The sequence below is a fragment of the Dipodomys spectabilis genome, unplaced genomic scaffold (assembly GCF_019054845.1).
Source record: "Dipodomys spectabilis isolate Male_0828 unplaced genomic scaffold, ASM1905484v1 ptg000001l, whole genome shotgun sequence".
NCBI classification, from domain to species: domain Eukaryota; kingdom Metazoa; phylum Chordata; class Mammalia; order Rodentia; family Heteromyidae; genus Dipodomys; species Dipodomys spectabilis.
This window is the reverse complement of record NW_024870678.1, coordinates 17,844,537-17,861,951: the sequence shown is the minus strand read 5'-3', so window position 1 is coordinate 17,861,951 and position 17,415 is coordinate 17,844,537. Positions and strand designations below refer to the sequence as shown.

The window sequence follows — 17,415 nt, the reverse complement described above, 5'->3', positions numbered from 1 at the left end:
ACTTTCAGGTTCAAATCTCATAAATGCTTAGTTAGACAAGGTCTATCATATCATGTCTGTTTCCCATTTGGAAAATGAAGATAAGAATGCTATCTACTTTGTGGTATTAGTATGAGAAAACATATACTACATAAGCATATGATGTATGTGGTTGCTAATATTGTAACATGCTAATAAAATTCAAAGTAATAACCCTAAAATATGTACTTTCAGCAGGCAATACTAATCAATAATCTCAAATAGTGCTAGTAGGTAGAAAGGTACTATATATATTAAGTTATATAACATATAGCATAACCAAATCATATGGTTTGATCACTAGTATTTTTGAAAGCTGGAACAGCTAAGGAATTATTTTTTGTGTATGTATGCAACAGTCCTGGGGCTTGAACTCAGGGCCTAGGCTCTGTTCCTGAGTTTTTGTGCTCAAGGCTAGCACTCCACCATGTGAGCTGCGGCTCTACTTCTGGCATTTTGCTGGTTGATTGAAGGTAAGAGTCCCATGGACTTTCTTGAGCAGGCTGGCTTTGAACTACAGTCCTCAGATCTGGGACTCTTGAATAGCTAGGATTATAGTTGTGAGCCAACAGTGACCAGCAGGAATTAATTTTTACCAAGATTAATATATGGAAATATCAACTGGCTCTCATCTTATTATGGAAACTATAAACTGATGTGTGAAAGTGCCTTGAGATTTTCTTTTTGAGAACAATTCTGTATGATTTTATTCTTCACCTCTAATACATGATTTCTTGAACTGAGACTTAGGGATAATAACACAAAATGTTTATATACTCTATTCTGTAATATTCTCCTGTTAATGCCAGATAATGGCATGATGCTGAATGTGGTATAGTTTCTAATTCTCCAAAAGGAAATTTATAAGAGGGCCATTATCAAATTTCTTGATAAGGGGTTAGAAGCATGGACCAGATGATAGTGTTGGCCACTGACCCAAAGCATCAAGTACTGAGTTCAAGTTCCAGTCTTGAACAAAAGTAAATTTCTTAAAACAAGTGTATTGTTAAAAAAATGTTAGAAGTTAACAATATTCTTCAAAAGTTCAGATCATCTGATGCCCTGTGCTGTGACCTGAATGTTTACCATTTGGAATGGCTGATAATTTTCCCATGGTGTCATTCACAGCTCTCAGGAGACCATCATTTCTAACGTCAGCATTATCTAACCGGGTTGTCAAATCATTTAGACGGTTGTCATTTTCTGTGAACAGAAACCAAAAAAAAAAAAAAGACAAATCAAATTTAATCATCTATGACATTATATTTGGCTATGTAGTTGCAGGTTATTTGAATATAGAATTAACAGAATTAAAGAGTCAACATCATTCATTTATTGTCATCTACTTATAAATGTTTCTAATCACAATACAGAACACATTCATTGTTTATGAACATGTGACATGTTCAACATTCAGTCCATTATATTTTCTTCCTCATATCTGATCTTTGACTAATCTGAATGCTTCCTATAGATTAGAAGCCTTCAAAGAATCAGCCTTTTACTGTGTGTATAATGATATCTTCTTTACATCATGGCTATCAATTTTATTTACATTAAAATATTTGTAGTAATAAAATGGATAACTGGATTGCTTTCCAAAGTCTTATTTGTGGTGGTTTAGCAACATCTCTTTTCTCAGTAAATAACATTTTATTAATATTCATTTGAAGCAAAAATGAAAATCCAAGGAAAAGAACAAAACATCTATGATAAATTGTCAATTTTCATAGAGAACACAGTATTTTTATAAATTGCCTCAAATAGACTTTATGAAGATTTTTCTTTTTACTTGAATGTGCCTTATTTAACATTCAAAAATATTATTTAAAAGTGATCACTTAATATTAAAAGTATGAAACTCCAAGTTGATTTTCAAAATTCTGTAAACTACAAGCTAGGCAAGTATATAGTATAGGGATAACTAGCAAGTATGGATTTTGAGTTTAACAATATAAAATCTATGAAATCATTTGGGAAAGAAAAAAGATTCAACTCACTAATAAAAAGTGTAAGTTTAAAAAGGTTATTTAGCAATGTCTCAAACCACTATGTATCTTAAGATTGTATGCAGTTAATTACCTGTCTTCTTTTTTACACATAATTTAGTAGCAAACAGTGGAAACAAAAGACATAATTCACAAAAAACTATGCTTCCCACAATATCATCTTCTTCTGAAGAGTGAATAAAGCAGAGTATATTTTGAATATATGCTTCCTTTTCTTTTTCTTTTCCTTTTCTTTTTTGATGGTTGTTAGGGTTGAACTCAGAGACTTGTCCTTTATAGGCAAGCGCTCTTATCATTTGAACCACATCTCCAGCCATTTGTGCTTTTTAGCTGTTTTATTATACATGTGTGTGTTTTTTCTAGGAGTTGATATTCAAAAGTTAAATCTTGATTTGAGGACTGTGTTTTGGTTCTTAGCAACTGAAATTTCCAAAAATAAGCAAACGTGGTTAGCAAGGACAGAGCAAAACATCTGTGAAATTATGGTTTTACAAAATTGCAGCAGACTGACTGTGAACTATAATCCTCCTACCCACACCTCTTGCATAGTGAGGATTACAGCTCTATACTTCCTAAGATATGGCCTTGGAGAAAGGGTCTTGTAAACTGTTTTGGCTAGCTGTCCTTGAAATTCTATCTCTACTTTTCATGTATCTGATATTAAAGGCATAAACCACCACATTCAGCTGCATTAATATATTCTTTTTTTCCTTTTTTGTAACTACATTCTTAATTGCTTATAATGACATAATATTGATTTCCTTAGAAGATGCATGCTAATGGCTTAAATTAATTCTAGGGAACAAAAAGTATAAATAAAAGTCTTCAAGTGAAAAGGTACACTGAAAAGAATGAAGAAAGAGATCATGTCCTAGCTGCTCCTGGACAGGATTGGCTAGCATTGAGCAATATGATGGCCAGCCATCATATTGTGTTTGCTACATATTACAGGGATATTACAATAACCATGATGTCAAAACCATGGATGAAGTTAGCAGGCAATTGGTGCAGTCAAGCTTCCCTCATCTCTACTTGCACCATCAATTGTTTTCTCTCTTATTTTTTCTCCCTTTTTTGTTTATAAACTTGGTCACAGTTAAAGACCTTAAGGGAGAGCATGTAAGCATTGTCCATGCAAAATGCTCTATTTTTTGAGGATAATGGGTAAGACATAGGGATAGGCAGCATTCAATAAGGTAAATAAGAACAATCAATAACAAGTTTATGTAAAACATTAGACATTATCATAATTATACAGCTGCAAAGCAAAGAAATAGCAAATGATTTCTCATCTATGAAGCTGGGAAAGGTCAAATATCTGAGAATACTAGATGTCCACAAAAGTGATGGTGGATGGGAAAATTGATGCTATTTTTCAAGAGCAGTTTAATAAATATATTACAATTTTAAGCAGATAGGTACTTGGCCTGACAATTCTACTGCTAGAATTCTTATTATATACTTGTAAAAGGACATTGCCAGTGTCCTGGTACCCACTTGTAATCCCAGCACTCAATAGGTAGAGGAAAGAAGCTCACAACAACCTGTAGGCCAGCCTGGGCTACATAGTAAAATCTTATCTCAAGAATATATTAAAATGTTTATATATTATACATATAATATATAATTTAGGATATACATTAGTTCCTTATTTGTCATAGAAAATTAACGTAATACATAATCAATATTAGAATACTTTGATCAATATTCAGGAGATCAAGATCGATGAGAAGTAATACAATTGTTATCTTGAGCCCATAAATTTTGGGATGGTTTATTATGTAGTGGTAGTGATAGAACAGATCACCTGAACACTCATCTTTCTCTCAGTTCAACACATTGTGGTATCTCTTCACACTGCACATCTACTCAGTCACTATTACTTACCATTGTGCTAGAGGGCTGGAGAATAACCTGAAAAACACTGTTCATAGGAAATACGCTGTTTAAATCAAGATTTCAAGTCATCTCAAGCTTGTGCCTTTTCTCTGAGAAAAAGCCTAGGTGACACTCATTGTTTAATACTACTGGGGACTCAGAACCAATTGCTTAAGCTAACATATCTTGTTCTTCCTCTAAGTGAAAGAAGCCCTAGGAATTCCAAATGTAAACGTACATTTTGATTGTTCAAGCAATTACTTTACTAAAAATTTAACCCTCTACAAGAACAAAATTTAATAAATGCAAACTCTATTAAAATATATATGGAATGTCCATGTAATGGTATATGTGATATATCCTTTAGCAAGAAGTAGATGTGTAGGTATGGGTTTAAAATAAGCCTCAAGACCTTCCCATGAAAATAAGCAAGGCACATCATATGTAATGACATATGTACAAATATTTGACAGGGTGGTGTTTGGAAACCAGGTTGGAAGAACATATCTAAAATCCTTGACTGCACTCAACAATGGGTAGGAACCAAGAAAGTGGAATTACAAATGGTATTCTAAGATCTCTCATTTTATACCTGCTTTTACTAGTCAAATTGTTTTCTCTACACTTGTACTTCTTTTGTCTAGAAATAAAGTATTGAGGCACTGGGGGAAGAGTGACATTTGCCATGTTGTGTTGTTTGTCCGCACTAGGACCATGATTTTTATTACTTTCTTGGTACCCAGAGCAAACAGGTCAGGCTAGAATATATTCCTGTGAACAGAGCGAGAACTGTTTTGATTGGAGGCTGTATATCAGGTTCATTAAAGGAGCAGTGAAAAATAATCCTTGTCTTTATTGACCTTCATCTGAAAAGAGGCACATAGGCAAAGAAAGACAGAGGATTCTTGCACTATATTTGTTCACAGTGAGAATGTGTAATGGACATATTAATTAAAGACCAATTCATTTCATGTAAAAGTATTTATAGGCGGCCCTATTAAACTAGGGCTATGCTATGTATAATCATGGTTATACCACAGATTAAACCAAAGTAAAGCACCTAATCTTGTTAAAGGTGTCTGCTTTTAAGCAAATCGAAGAAACAATATTACTGAAAAAAATGAGACACAAAGGAGTCCAGCAAAATATAAATCTAAACTATCAATATGTTCATTTCATTCACTAATATACTTTCTATTCTAGTCCATCAAAACAATCCTTCTAAGTAACTGAGTTCTTTTGCCTGTTAAGCATAACTCATCTTTATTTTAATACTTCTTCTATTTTCCCTATGTGTGTTAAAATTGAAATCATTGAAGAGGTTACCCCATGTAGACTTTGTGAAATACAGCTATGTGGCAATGGTGGTGAGATGTATGTGTTGCTTAAGAATGATCTTCAAAAATTAGTGCAATAAAACTCTAGATATTTCCCTTATTAGCTCTAGATTGGATTTTATTTTTTTAAACAATGAAGTATTCTGGCAAGCAAGATATTCATATACAATGAAAGAATCATTAATTTAAAGAACATCATCTGGATTATACCATCTTATGCATTCTAACAGCAAATACTGACTTAAATATCAGGCCAATTATCAGAAGAGAGGGTGAGCTGAAGAATATTTTGACTGTTGTCTTTCCAATTTTACAGCAATATTATTTTGTGGCAGTCCTGAGGCTTGTACTCATATCCTAGGCATTTTCCCTGAGCTTCAGTGGTCATGGCTAGTGCTCTACCAGTTGAACCACAGCTATACTTCCACTTTTTTCGTGGCTAGTTGGAGGTCAGAGTCTCATAGACTTTCCTGTCAGGGTTGTCTTCAAACTGTGGTCCTCAGATCTCAGTCTCCTGAGCAGCCAGGATTACAAGCATGAGGCATTGGCACCTGGCTACAGGAATAATTTTGTTACTCTCTTCTGTACTAGAAACTTTAAATGTGAATACACAAAAGTAAGATATGCACACACTGGCTTTTCTAATTTTTGTTTTTCAACTATTTTACACTAATTTATTTTACACTAATTTATTTTTTAATTTTTCTTCCTTTTCATTGGATATTTATTCTTTGAATAGTTTCTTGAATATTTTATGTCTAGTCTACATCATTTGTACCATGGGCAGATGTAGGTGAGTAGCAATGCATACAAGAACTGATGCTTGGGGAAGGGAAATCTCACAAAACTATAGCAAGTTCATTGTAGCACTAGTCACCATAGCCTAAGTATGGAAGCAGACTAGATGTCTCTCAAGGGACACATGGATCTAGAAACTGTGGCACAAATACACAATGAATTTTACTCATCCACTAGAAACAATGATATTGTACCACTTGTAAAGAAATGAAGAGACCTGGAAAAAATTTTGCCAAGAAAGTAACTCAGGCCCAGAGAAACAAAGGACACGTTTCCCATCTTATATAGAAGCTAAATTTAGCTTATAATTTTTAATTTTTTAAAAAATTTTTGTCAGTCGTGAGGCCTGAATTCTGGGCCTGGGCACTGTCCCTCAGCTCTTCAGCTCAAGGCTAGCGCTCTACCACTTGAGCCTCAGCCCCACTTCCAGCTTTTTCTGCTTATGTGGTGCTGAGGTATAGAACCGAGAGCCTCATGAATGCAAGGCAAGCACTCTACCACTGAGCCACCTTCCCAGCCCCTAGCTTATAATTTTTATAATGTGTGGAGTCGTATGCAAGTATACACAAATGTACTAAATGAAATATGGTAGATTTAAGGGAGAATTCACATAGTGAAATTCCTTTGGGTAGAGGAGGGATGGGTGAGATTGTTGGAAAGAGTGACAACAATCAAGATGACTTGCATTCATAAACTGTTTGGCCAAATGGGAATGCCTTGTTTTTTAACTATTAAAGATAATTTAAAAAAACCTAAATAAATAAAAGAATAAAAAACTACTCATGCCTGTAATCCTAATTGCTCAGGAGGCTGAGATCTGAGGATCGCAATTCAAAGCCAGCCTGAAAGTCTGTGAGACTCTTATCTCCAATTAACCACCAGAAAACTGAAAGTGGCGCTGTGGCTGCCAGTGGTATTGCACTAGCTTTGAGCAAAAGGAGCTCAGGGACAGCACCCAGACCCTGAGTTCAAGGCTTATGATCAAAAACAAACAAAAAGAATAAAAAACTGTAGCTAGGTATAAAATCTAGAAAAGTAACTATTCTAACAATGGCTAGAGATGAAAAGAAGATGACATCTTTTGTAACTGAAGGTAAGATGTACAGAAAGTTGTATGTTGACTACATTGTTATTTATTGCTATTTCAAAGGAAATCGAACCTGATTCTTTACCTATAATTTTTGGGAGATCAAGGAAAAGGTCCAATGTGTAATCCTTAGCTATATCCTTTAGGGTTTCTACCACTTACTTTTTGATTTAAAAATAAAACACCCAATAGCAATAGCCACATCTATCTTCTCTCTGCACGTAGCATCCACCAAACCTCAAAGGTACCACACATGTGTTTTGGCTCTGATCCTCTTTCTCTCCATTTCATTTTTATCCTCACTTATTAGTAAGGTATATGAGTTTTGAAAAGACAGGGATCAAAAAGTAAGGGGATGGGAGTTGTGGCTCAGGTGACAGGGCTCTAGGTATCATTCCCAGTACAGCAAAATAGATAAAACAAACAAAAACAAATAAAGGCAGGAATTAGCATGTTCTTTTGTACTGAAAACATATATTACAGTTCAATGCAGTTAAAATAAAACTGACACTGAACTATGTTATGGACGATCTCAATTAACTGCTCCACACAATTGCTTTGATCATTAAAAATTCCTTCTGAAAAGTACTATTTATTAAAAAGTAATATGTATGCTTCAATAGAATCATTATTGGACTTAGAGTTGGAAGGTCTTGGGCTTAAATGTCATCTCTGTCCCTATGTGTCTGTCCTTCATATAACTGCCAAAAGAAATAAATTAGAGGGTGTATGAGTAAGTACTGGATTTACCCTAGGCACTGAATAAAAGGTGATTCATTTATATTGTTTGATTATTGCTCTAAGTTATTTGACCAGTTCTTAGTAATATAAATAAATCTATGACTTTATTTAAGCAGCTTGCTCAAGATGCTTATTTTGCTTCCTTTTTATATTTACCAGGTTTATGTAATAGATCACTTATGTGGTTAAATATCAAGGCAATTTTCATGAACTTTAGTGGAAATGTTCAGCTTAATGGCTAACTCCATCTAGTTAAGTTCATTGAATATAGTTTTTATTTTTTTATTCCTATAAACAGGTCATAAATAAGTACCTTGACAGAATTCTCCCGCCACCAGGGTGAGTTCACAGAACTGCTCTTACATTATGAATATCTGGTGAAATGTTTAACTCTGATAACTATAAAAAAAAGGTGTCATAGAATCCCAATTTCTGATTCTAAAGAAAGAAGCCCAGATGAGTGTTGAGCTCAGATCTCATTTCCTCTGCCAACCTTTCACTAAGAGGACATGGAGGAACTTTGAAGGTGCGATTCTCATGCTGGGTTGGGATGTGAGAGGGTAGGTCTTCACTTTTAGGGAATGTTCCCTGCATCTTAGCCATTATATTGCCACTTTGTTTTTGACCTCCTAACATGAGCAAATTCTCTATTAATTTTTTATGCTTTCACTGTTTATTCCAAACGAGCAGTCAATTTTGCATTAGGGATGAATATTTTTTTGTTTTTAGTTTTGGTCAGAAATATACTGCTGCAGGGCTGGGAAGTTGGCTCAGTGGTAGAGCGCTTGCCTTGCATGCCTGAGGCCCTGGGTTCGATTCCTCAGCACCACATAAGCAAAAAGAAAAAAGCCGGAAGTGGCGCTGTGGCTCAAGTGGTAGAGCGCTAGCCTTGAGCTGAAGAGCTGAGGGACAGCGCTCAAGCCCAGAGTTCAGGCCCCACGACTGGACCCCCCCCCCAAAAAAAAAAAAAGAAATATACTGCTGCATTATCCTCAGGTTTGGAAATAGATCCTTATATTTCATATAAAATCTTATATATTTTTCCTTAGTTATAAATATTGTCATTTGTCTTGGTCTAAGACAAACACTAGGACTAAAATTAGGGAAGTAAAGAAAATTGCAGATACTCCCTACCAGTTAAGATCTACAACTTCAGGGCCAGTATTCCCAGACATCTTATACACCATTCATGACTTTGTCCCTTGCCTGCATGTATTTCACAACAACCTCAGCTGACTATTTTATTGACAAAACTTCTTTTTCCTCTGTAAAGCAGTACTAATTCACCTGGTGGCATTAATTCACTCTCCAACTCTTTCAATCATCAGTTTTGTCCCAGGCCTCAGATCTATCAATGAGATAATATTTCTCTTCATAGACTATTCAGTCAGCACAAGGTAGACTGCCTTCAAAACTCAAACATGCACTAGGGCACATTTACTCTTAACAGATGTATATTCAAAAATTAAAAAGCCAAACAAATGGCTCCTGGCAAGTTCAGTCTCTTGCCAGGCAAGGACAGCATAAAAATGGCAGAGAGCAGCAGTAAGTCATTCATGACTGCAGCTCAGGAACTGACTGAGTTGTAGAACTAAACCAGGCAACAAATTAGAAATATGGAAGGACGCTGGCCTCGCCATTTTTATTCCTTCTAACTCCAGGCACCACAGAGAGAGAAATGACTAAATCTCTATTTTAATAGCTGCTGTCAAGAGTTTTGCTCTGTAGGGTTTATTTCAGCAGTTCTCGGTGGTAATATATGGCATTTTCCTGATTAACAGCCATTTTATAACCTGTGTAATTGGCCACAAATCAGGGAGATGTCATAATGTAGCAAGAAAACATTCCCATCTCCGTCATGGCCATGGCTTGGTTTTCTGGAAGAGTTATTGCTTGAGTAGTTTGTGGGTTTTCATTACTTTAAATAATGTACTACCTGCAGTGCAAAGAAAAGATATTTAAACTAATGAACATCTCTGCCTGCTAACCTTTTCTTCCACCCTTGTTCCTGGATTCCTCAGATTTTTTTTTTGGCAAATGCTAAAAATGGAATTTTTATATCAGACATTCTGGAGGGAAGAGAGGCCAAGAAAAGTTTGGAAGTACGATGAGGTGTGGAAGGCATTCAGTGCAGGTGTGAAATTTAAAGGCAAACACACAGAAACTTACCAGTCAAAATGCAATTGTTTGTTGTACTAGAGATTGAACCCAGGGCTTTGAACATGCTAGGCAAGCATGCTGCCTTTTGAGTCACGACACCCCACCCCCCAGCACAAAAGAAATATTTTAACACATTGTTTTAAATGAGAGAGAGAGACAGAGAGACAGAGAGAGAGACAGAAAGAGGAGGATCATAGTGACAGGACTGGGTGAAAAAAGCTAGAGATCTTACATCAAAGAACAAGTGTTGTATTGTACTATGTGACCTCTAATGCTAGGAATGTGAGAAGCCTATGTAGAAGATCATGATCTAAGCCTGGATTGGACAAAAGATCTGAGACACTACCTGCAAAGTCACTGGGGCATAAAGGGCTAGGGCTTGGCTGAAATGATAGAGTGCTTGCTTCCAAGGGTAAGGCCCTGAATTCTAACTACACTGCTGCCCCAAAAATGCCCCCTTCCAATAAAAAGAAAAATAAGTGGTCTGTGAAGGTATATACCTCTACGCATCAACTACACAGAAGGCTGAAGTAGGAGCTATCACCCACACAGAATTATGCAGGTAGGGAGTTTTCTTTCACTTGTGGTACAAAACCCAAAGCATCTTACTATCCAAGTGCTATCTACTCTACAGACGGTTTTCGGCATTCCATTTTATCCACTATCAGAGACCAAGTTATGACAGTTAAAGTAAATAAAATATAAATTTGTTTTAAATCTTGTTTTCTCTTTTAGAGTAAAGCCAATGCCAATCCTTTTCTTTAAACATATAATAATTTCCCAATTTGAATTAGTCAATATGGTGTACACAACAAGTTCAAAGTTAAAAAAGAAAATACCGTCTTTCTTGAAATGTATAGCTGTAGTACTTTGATAAATCTATGGGAAAGTCTAGTGTAGGAGGGAGGCAAGGTTGTTAGTTTCCTAGAGAAGGTATCATCTCAGCTAAATCTTCCTTTCCCTCTTTCTCTCTCTCTCTCTCTCTCTCTCTCTCTCTCTCTCTCTCTCTCTCTCTCTCTCTCTCTCTCAATAGAGTCTTGCTACAAAGCTCTGACCAGCCTTGAATTTCAAGCCACAGTCCTCCTGTCTCAGTCTTCCAAGTGCTGGCAGGCTATATCTTGAAGATCTGGTGGAAGGCAGGTAGACAAGATATGGTGGATGAGGCATTCTAAGGAGAAGAAACAACACTGTGAACACAGTGACTCTTGGAAAGGGAGCATATTTGGAGGACTGACGGCTATTTTAAGTAGATTAGGGAAGTGAATGCAAACCCACTCACAAGGGATTGGACTATACAGAAAAACAAGACACAACTCAAGTGAGAGACAGGTAATCCTTCAATGAAGTAATAATATCATTGCTGATATTGAGAACAGCAATGTTGATGAACATAGTGTTAGCACAAAACATAATATGCCAGGGTAGATGCTTTATTCACTTTGATATTTTAAAATCAGGAATGGAAATCCATGAAAAGGTGCGTTTAAAATGTGGAAAATATAGAATCCATGACCAAAAGTAAAAGCTTCACAGGGATGATAATGCCACATTTGCCTAATTTAGCTAGAGTCATTTTTGAAACCACAAGCAAGTAGAATTTCGTACCTTACAAATTTATACTACCAAAGATTGCTAATCTTTAGACATAAGGGAAAGAATGTTGTAGAGATGAGATTAAATTTTTGAAATGTGAATATTAGGTTAAATTTATTAAGTGAGAAAACAAAATGGGAATATAAAGCATTACAGAACTCACCAGGAAGTTTCCTTAGCTTATCCCAGATTACAGAATGATTATGAAAGATATGCCAAAACAATCTGATTTTTAATGGTATGTTAGAATAATCTCCTTCCCCCATTACAATGCAATTGACTTGAATAGATTCAAAAGTTTTGCCTACTAACCTTTTAGGTCATTTGCTAACTTCTTGGCCTCATTAAGAATCTTGAAGCTTTTTTGAAGAGAGCCTTTGGCATCTTCCTTTAGTAAGCCCTGAGGACTCGTTGCCTGTGGACAGAAAAGGAGGAGTCAGGTCTCTACAACCATATCCTAATGGAATAGAGACATCTGGAAGGCTGTTGGAACTCAGAGTTAACTGCCTCATTATAGATTTAAAATTGTAAATTATCAGTACAAATTTAGTACTCATAGTCTGCTTATCAGGAGATGGGAAGGTTGAGACCAGAATGATAGAATTATAATGTGAAAGCGACAGTTACAGAGAGTGGGGATGGCTAGGTCATTGGTATTTTAGCAATGAAAAGGAGAAATTAGAACATGATACTGAAATGAAGAGATAACGTGCCTCAAAACATGATGGTGGGGAACGTGCTCAGAAGTCAAGCAGATTAAGAACTCAAAGCATCACTAATTTTTTATTGTAAAAATACTGTACAGAGGGGTTACAGTTACATGAGTAAGGTATGGAGTACATTTCCTATCGAGCATTGTTACCCCCTCCTTTGTTTTTCCCCTATCATCCCTTCCCTCCCCACTTCCCCAACTCTTCCCTCCCCAACCCCGAAGTTGTAAAGTTGGTTTTCAACATGATGTATTCTACATCTCATTGTTATAATGGGGCAATCTGTTTTCTTGTTTCAGCATTTTGTTATTTTCCTTCCCCTCTCTAAATTAGAAAAATATACATACAAAATGCAGGGCACCGGAATCTAATACACAGGGGTTATACAATAGGGGAAAGAACATAGAAAAGAAACAAAAAAAAATCACATAGTACATTAAAAACAACAGCAACGAAGAAAAACCCTCTGTCTCCATATCTTGGGATTCATTTCGCTTAACATCATCTTATGTGGTCATATGTACATAGCTTTTTACCTTTTCTGCATATCTGGTAAGATTATCCTAGATTTATACTAGTTATTGCAAATAAGGGAAACCATGGGACCTATGTTTCTTTGGGCCTGGCAATCACTAATTTTTATAGCAATGTACATCTCATCCAACTTGATATATTCCCTTGGTATTAAAACAGAAAAATATTACTCTCTTGGTGTGTGTGTGTGTGTGTGTGTGTGTGTGTGTGTGTGTGTGTGTGTGTATGTGTGTGTGTGTGCGCGCATACATGCACATGTGCCTGAATATTGTTCCTCAACTTTTGTGCTCAAGGATAGTGCTCTACCACTTTGAGCCACAGCTCCATTTCTAGCTTATTGGTAGTTAAATAGAGTTAAGAATTTTACAGATATTCCTGCCTGGGCTAGCTTTGAACCATCACCTTCGGATAGCCTCCTGAATAGCTAGGATTACAAATGTACACCACTAGTGCCCAGAACTGCTCTTTTGAAATGAATCTCAAAGCCCCAACACACAGACTTCTAAATGACAGTCTCATAGCCACAATCATCTCCAGCAAAGATGCATTTGCGAGGCTTAGATTAATAGAGGTGACACAGAGATAATAGAAGGGGAAAAGGATCATTTAACTTGGCTGTCTAGTTATCCATTTTAATAGTGTTTGCTCCCTAGCAATCATTACATAATGCATATATACCAACAGATAAATCAAATAGAGTCTTATGTGTAAATTTTAAATTGGAAAAGCATTTCAGGGTGCAAGTGAGCTGGTGAATGGTAATGCATATTGCTGAAGTTATAAATCTGAGCTTGGTTTAATCCCAGACATGACATTCTTCAAAGACATCTGCTGTGCCTACTAACATTGTGCTAATCAGTCATGTCATCTGAGCATTAAGCTAGAAAAGATTACAGAACCTGGTGCTTCCATGATGCAATTTATTTTAATGTATTACTCCAACTTTGTATGTATGTGTATGTGGTACTGGGCACAGATTCTCTGACATGCTAGGCAAGTACTCTACCATACCATTGATGTATATCCAAGCTTCTTTTTTTATATTCTATTTCTCATAAGAGGAATTGACTTTAGATAACTTTATGATATCAACAAAAAGACTTATTAGAAACATTGGCACAAGGTCATATACCCATATATATGGTATCTTACACCTGATCTAGAGGACTGTAGTTCAGGATTGTAGTTTCAATCTATTGCATTTCCAAAATCAGCAAAAAAGCAGAGATGGAGGCATGGCTCAAATGGTAGAGCTCTTTTTTAACAAGTAAGAACCTGAGTTCAGCTCCAGGAATGCCGACAATCAAAGAGAGAGAGAGAGAGTGAGTGAGCGAGAGAGAGAGAGAGGGAGGGGAGGAAGGAAGGAAAGAAGGAAGGAAGGAAGGGAGGAAGGAAGGGAGGAAGGAAAAGAAAGAAAGATATCTGCGTAAGTAGAAAGATATGGAGCATAGTTTTTTACAAAAGACTACCTTGGAAAATCATTCTATGAAAAATTGACAGTGTTTTATGAGGAAAACAAGAATTCTTGGACTCACGTTTTATCTGAGAATGAGTACAGTTAGTCCTCATTTATCCTAGTTAGTGTCATTTATTTTGGAAAAAAAGGTTAGTATAAAAATGAATGGCCTACAGGGGCTGGGAAGGTAGCTCAGGGGTAGAGCACTTGCCTTGCATGCATGAGGCCCTGGGTTCGATTCCTCATCACCACATAAGCAGAAAAAAAAAGCCGGAAGTGATGCTGTGGCTCAAGTGGTAGAGCGCTAGCCTTGAGCTGAAGAGCCAGGCCCAGAGTTCAGGCCTATGGCCAGACCCAAAATAAAAAAAAATGAATGGCATACAAAGGAACAAAGAAATAATCTTATAAATGTGTTAGAAACAATCACATAAAAGAAAAAAAAATTTGAATACATATTGGTGCGGGGTGGGGGGGCGGGGAGGATTGGGTGGGAGGGCAAGGGGGAGGATAAGATGGGAAGGGGAAACAAAGGAGGAGGCAACAATGCTTGATAAGAAATGTACTCATTATTTTGCCCATGTAATTGTAACCCCTCTGTACAGTATTTTCACACACACAAAAAAAACTTTAAAAAACTGAATGGCATACCACCCAGTGTGTTTACATGTAGATGCATAGGCACATTCTAGCTACCACGAATGAGGGAAACCATGCAACCTGCGTTTCTCTGAGTCTGGCTTACTTCACTTAATATAATTTTTTCTGAGTCTTTCCATTTCCTTAAGAACAGTATAATATTCTTTCTGAACGAAGAGTAGAATTCCATTGTGTATAAATACCACATTTTCTGGATCCATTTGTCCAGAGGGAAATCTGTGCTGATTTTGTATCTTGGCTATGGTACTGGGAGGTAAGCAAGTGATTACAAATGAATTAACTAAAATGTAACAGACCCTATGGAAAGCTCAAATAGTATAATTCTTTAGAAAGACCAACTCAAAGGCTAACAAAATAAGTATCAGGAAATGAGTAATTGCAAGAGGGGAGGGGGGGCTGAGAGGGGAGGGGTAGAAGAATGAAAGGGGAAGAGGAGAGAATGCAGGCAAGAATTCATTGCATATACTACAGACTGGAGAAAAATAAGGGAAGGAGAGGGTTGAAGGGGGTGGAAGATAGTGAAGGGATGGCACGGCTCAAGATGTAGTGCATATATGAGCTGCTTTCTTAAATGGCAAAAAACCAATATATAACCTAAAAATTAAGAAAAAATGGAGGAAGGGGTGGGATGGGAGGCGGGGGTGTGAATGTTGAAAGAGGTGACACTGATCAAGGCTCACTGTATTCATAAACTACTTTGGTGAATGGCAACTCCTTTGTACAACTACTTAAAAATAATAAACGTATTTAAGAATGGCATAAAGTTAAGACATTTTACTGAAAAATAAGTCCAAGTTTCCAAGTTACATTCTGTACTTGGTTCAATTCATACACATTTGTTCCCTTGCTTACACATTTTATGAATGAAATGAATTTGATAGGAAATTGGAAAGAAGGGGTAAAGATTAGATATGCACAGAGTGACGTAGAGTGAACGTGAACAATCTGTTTGGACAGCAGAAAAAAGTAAAAGTAGAAAGGAGAAATTTCAAGGCTTACAAATGTGAGACAGTTTGGAGAGTGTAGTTCTTCCTAGATGCTGATACTGGTGTAGGAAAATAATTAGAATTGATAATTCAAAATGGCAACCCTGAATCATCAAGATGATATGGGTCACTTAGATAAAACTTAAAAAAATAACAGTTTTATCTATAGCTTCAGAGTGTTTTTATAACAGCACAACCTGGGTCACAATTAAAAAAATCCATAATGTTAAAGCTAATTGTGCATATAAAAATGCAAGCAGAGTATTAAAGGTGGGAGAGTGTTGACTTGCTGTGCAATAGAAAATTAAAGAAAATGGATGGGAGGGAGAGGGAAGGAGAAAGATCAGCTAACATGGAAAGAGGTTAAAGTGTGAGCCATGGATATTGTTGATGGATTTTGATCAGTCATGACCACTACTTATTTACTTTTACTTCTAAATACCTGTCAGAAGTTATTGAGATAATTGGCACCAACTGCACATCCTTAGCATTCTTAATTTGAAGTTTGAACATATGTCTAGCCATAAAAGCACCACAACAAAGTAGAGCGTACACACCATTTCCTTTTAATCATTCACTGTTTTGCTCCCTTATCATCTCTCCATCTCCAGATGGAAACATCTTATTTTCACAAGTTTTCACTTTATACAATTTTATATAAATGAAATCAAAATGTATTTTTTCGTATGTCTTCTTTAACTCAATATATTCTGACATTTATCCATGTTGGCTGTGTATATGCATATGTGTGTGTATCTCTTTTTATTAGTAATATTTCCTTATAAGGCTATGCCACAATGACATTTACACATTTGTCACTTGATGGACATTCAGGGTAGTTTTGAGTTTTGGCTGTTATACTTTTTGGACAATTTTATATTTCTATTATCTTTAAGGGGTTATACACAGGGTTTACCATTCAAGTACAATGTACCTTGATCGATATCTCCCTTTTCATTATTCTCCCCCATCACTCAAAACCCAACTCCTCCCCTCACTTTCCCTAGTTTTGGCTATTTTCGTAGTTTCTATGGCTCTTTCTGTGCAACTCTGCAGGTGCTTATGCTTTTTTTCCCTCTAAGAGTGAACATACAGAAGCAAATAGTTGACAGTGTCAAAGCAATTCAATGTTGGTTGGCATATAGTGTTTTCTTAATATCCTTCACTTCCTGTAAATGCTTTTACCTTTTCTGTTCCTTTCTAAGTTTTTCTGAGTCTCTTTTTGATCCTTCATTTCACCCTTCAGTCTTCACCCAACAAGAGTGAGCTCTATTCACTGACACCTCCCACTGCTATTTTCTATCTTTTTTTCCACTTCTGCATATTGTTGATTTTTTGTTTCCACACACTTTGTATACCCTGCTCTTTCGGAAGGCAAAGATTTCTCCCTGGATTCTTAGTCACCCATTGTGTGCTCAGATATCAGAGGATTGGAGGAATATATGGGTACA

At 36.3% G+C, this 17,415-nt stretch overlaps 1 protein-coding gene across 1 annotated transcript in view; it reads right to left on the bottom strand.

Annotated features, from left to right (window-relative positions):
• Lama2 (laminin subunit alpha 2) overlaps nucleotides 1–17,415 on the bottom strand; it is a 556,565-nt gene that overhangs the window by 65,807 nt on the left and 473,343 nt on the right. The window contains exons 42-43 of the mRNA XM_042696100.1: nucleotides 11,934–12,036; nucleotides 1,105–1,221 (exon numbers count right to left, since the gene is read on the bottom strand). Of these exons, the coding sequence (XP_042552034.1) occupies nucleotides 1,105–1,221; nucleotides 11,934–12,036 (220 nt within the window). The remainder of the gene's footprint in view (nucleotides 1–1,104; nucleotides 1,222–11,933; nucleotides 12,037–17,415) is intronic.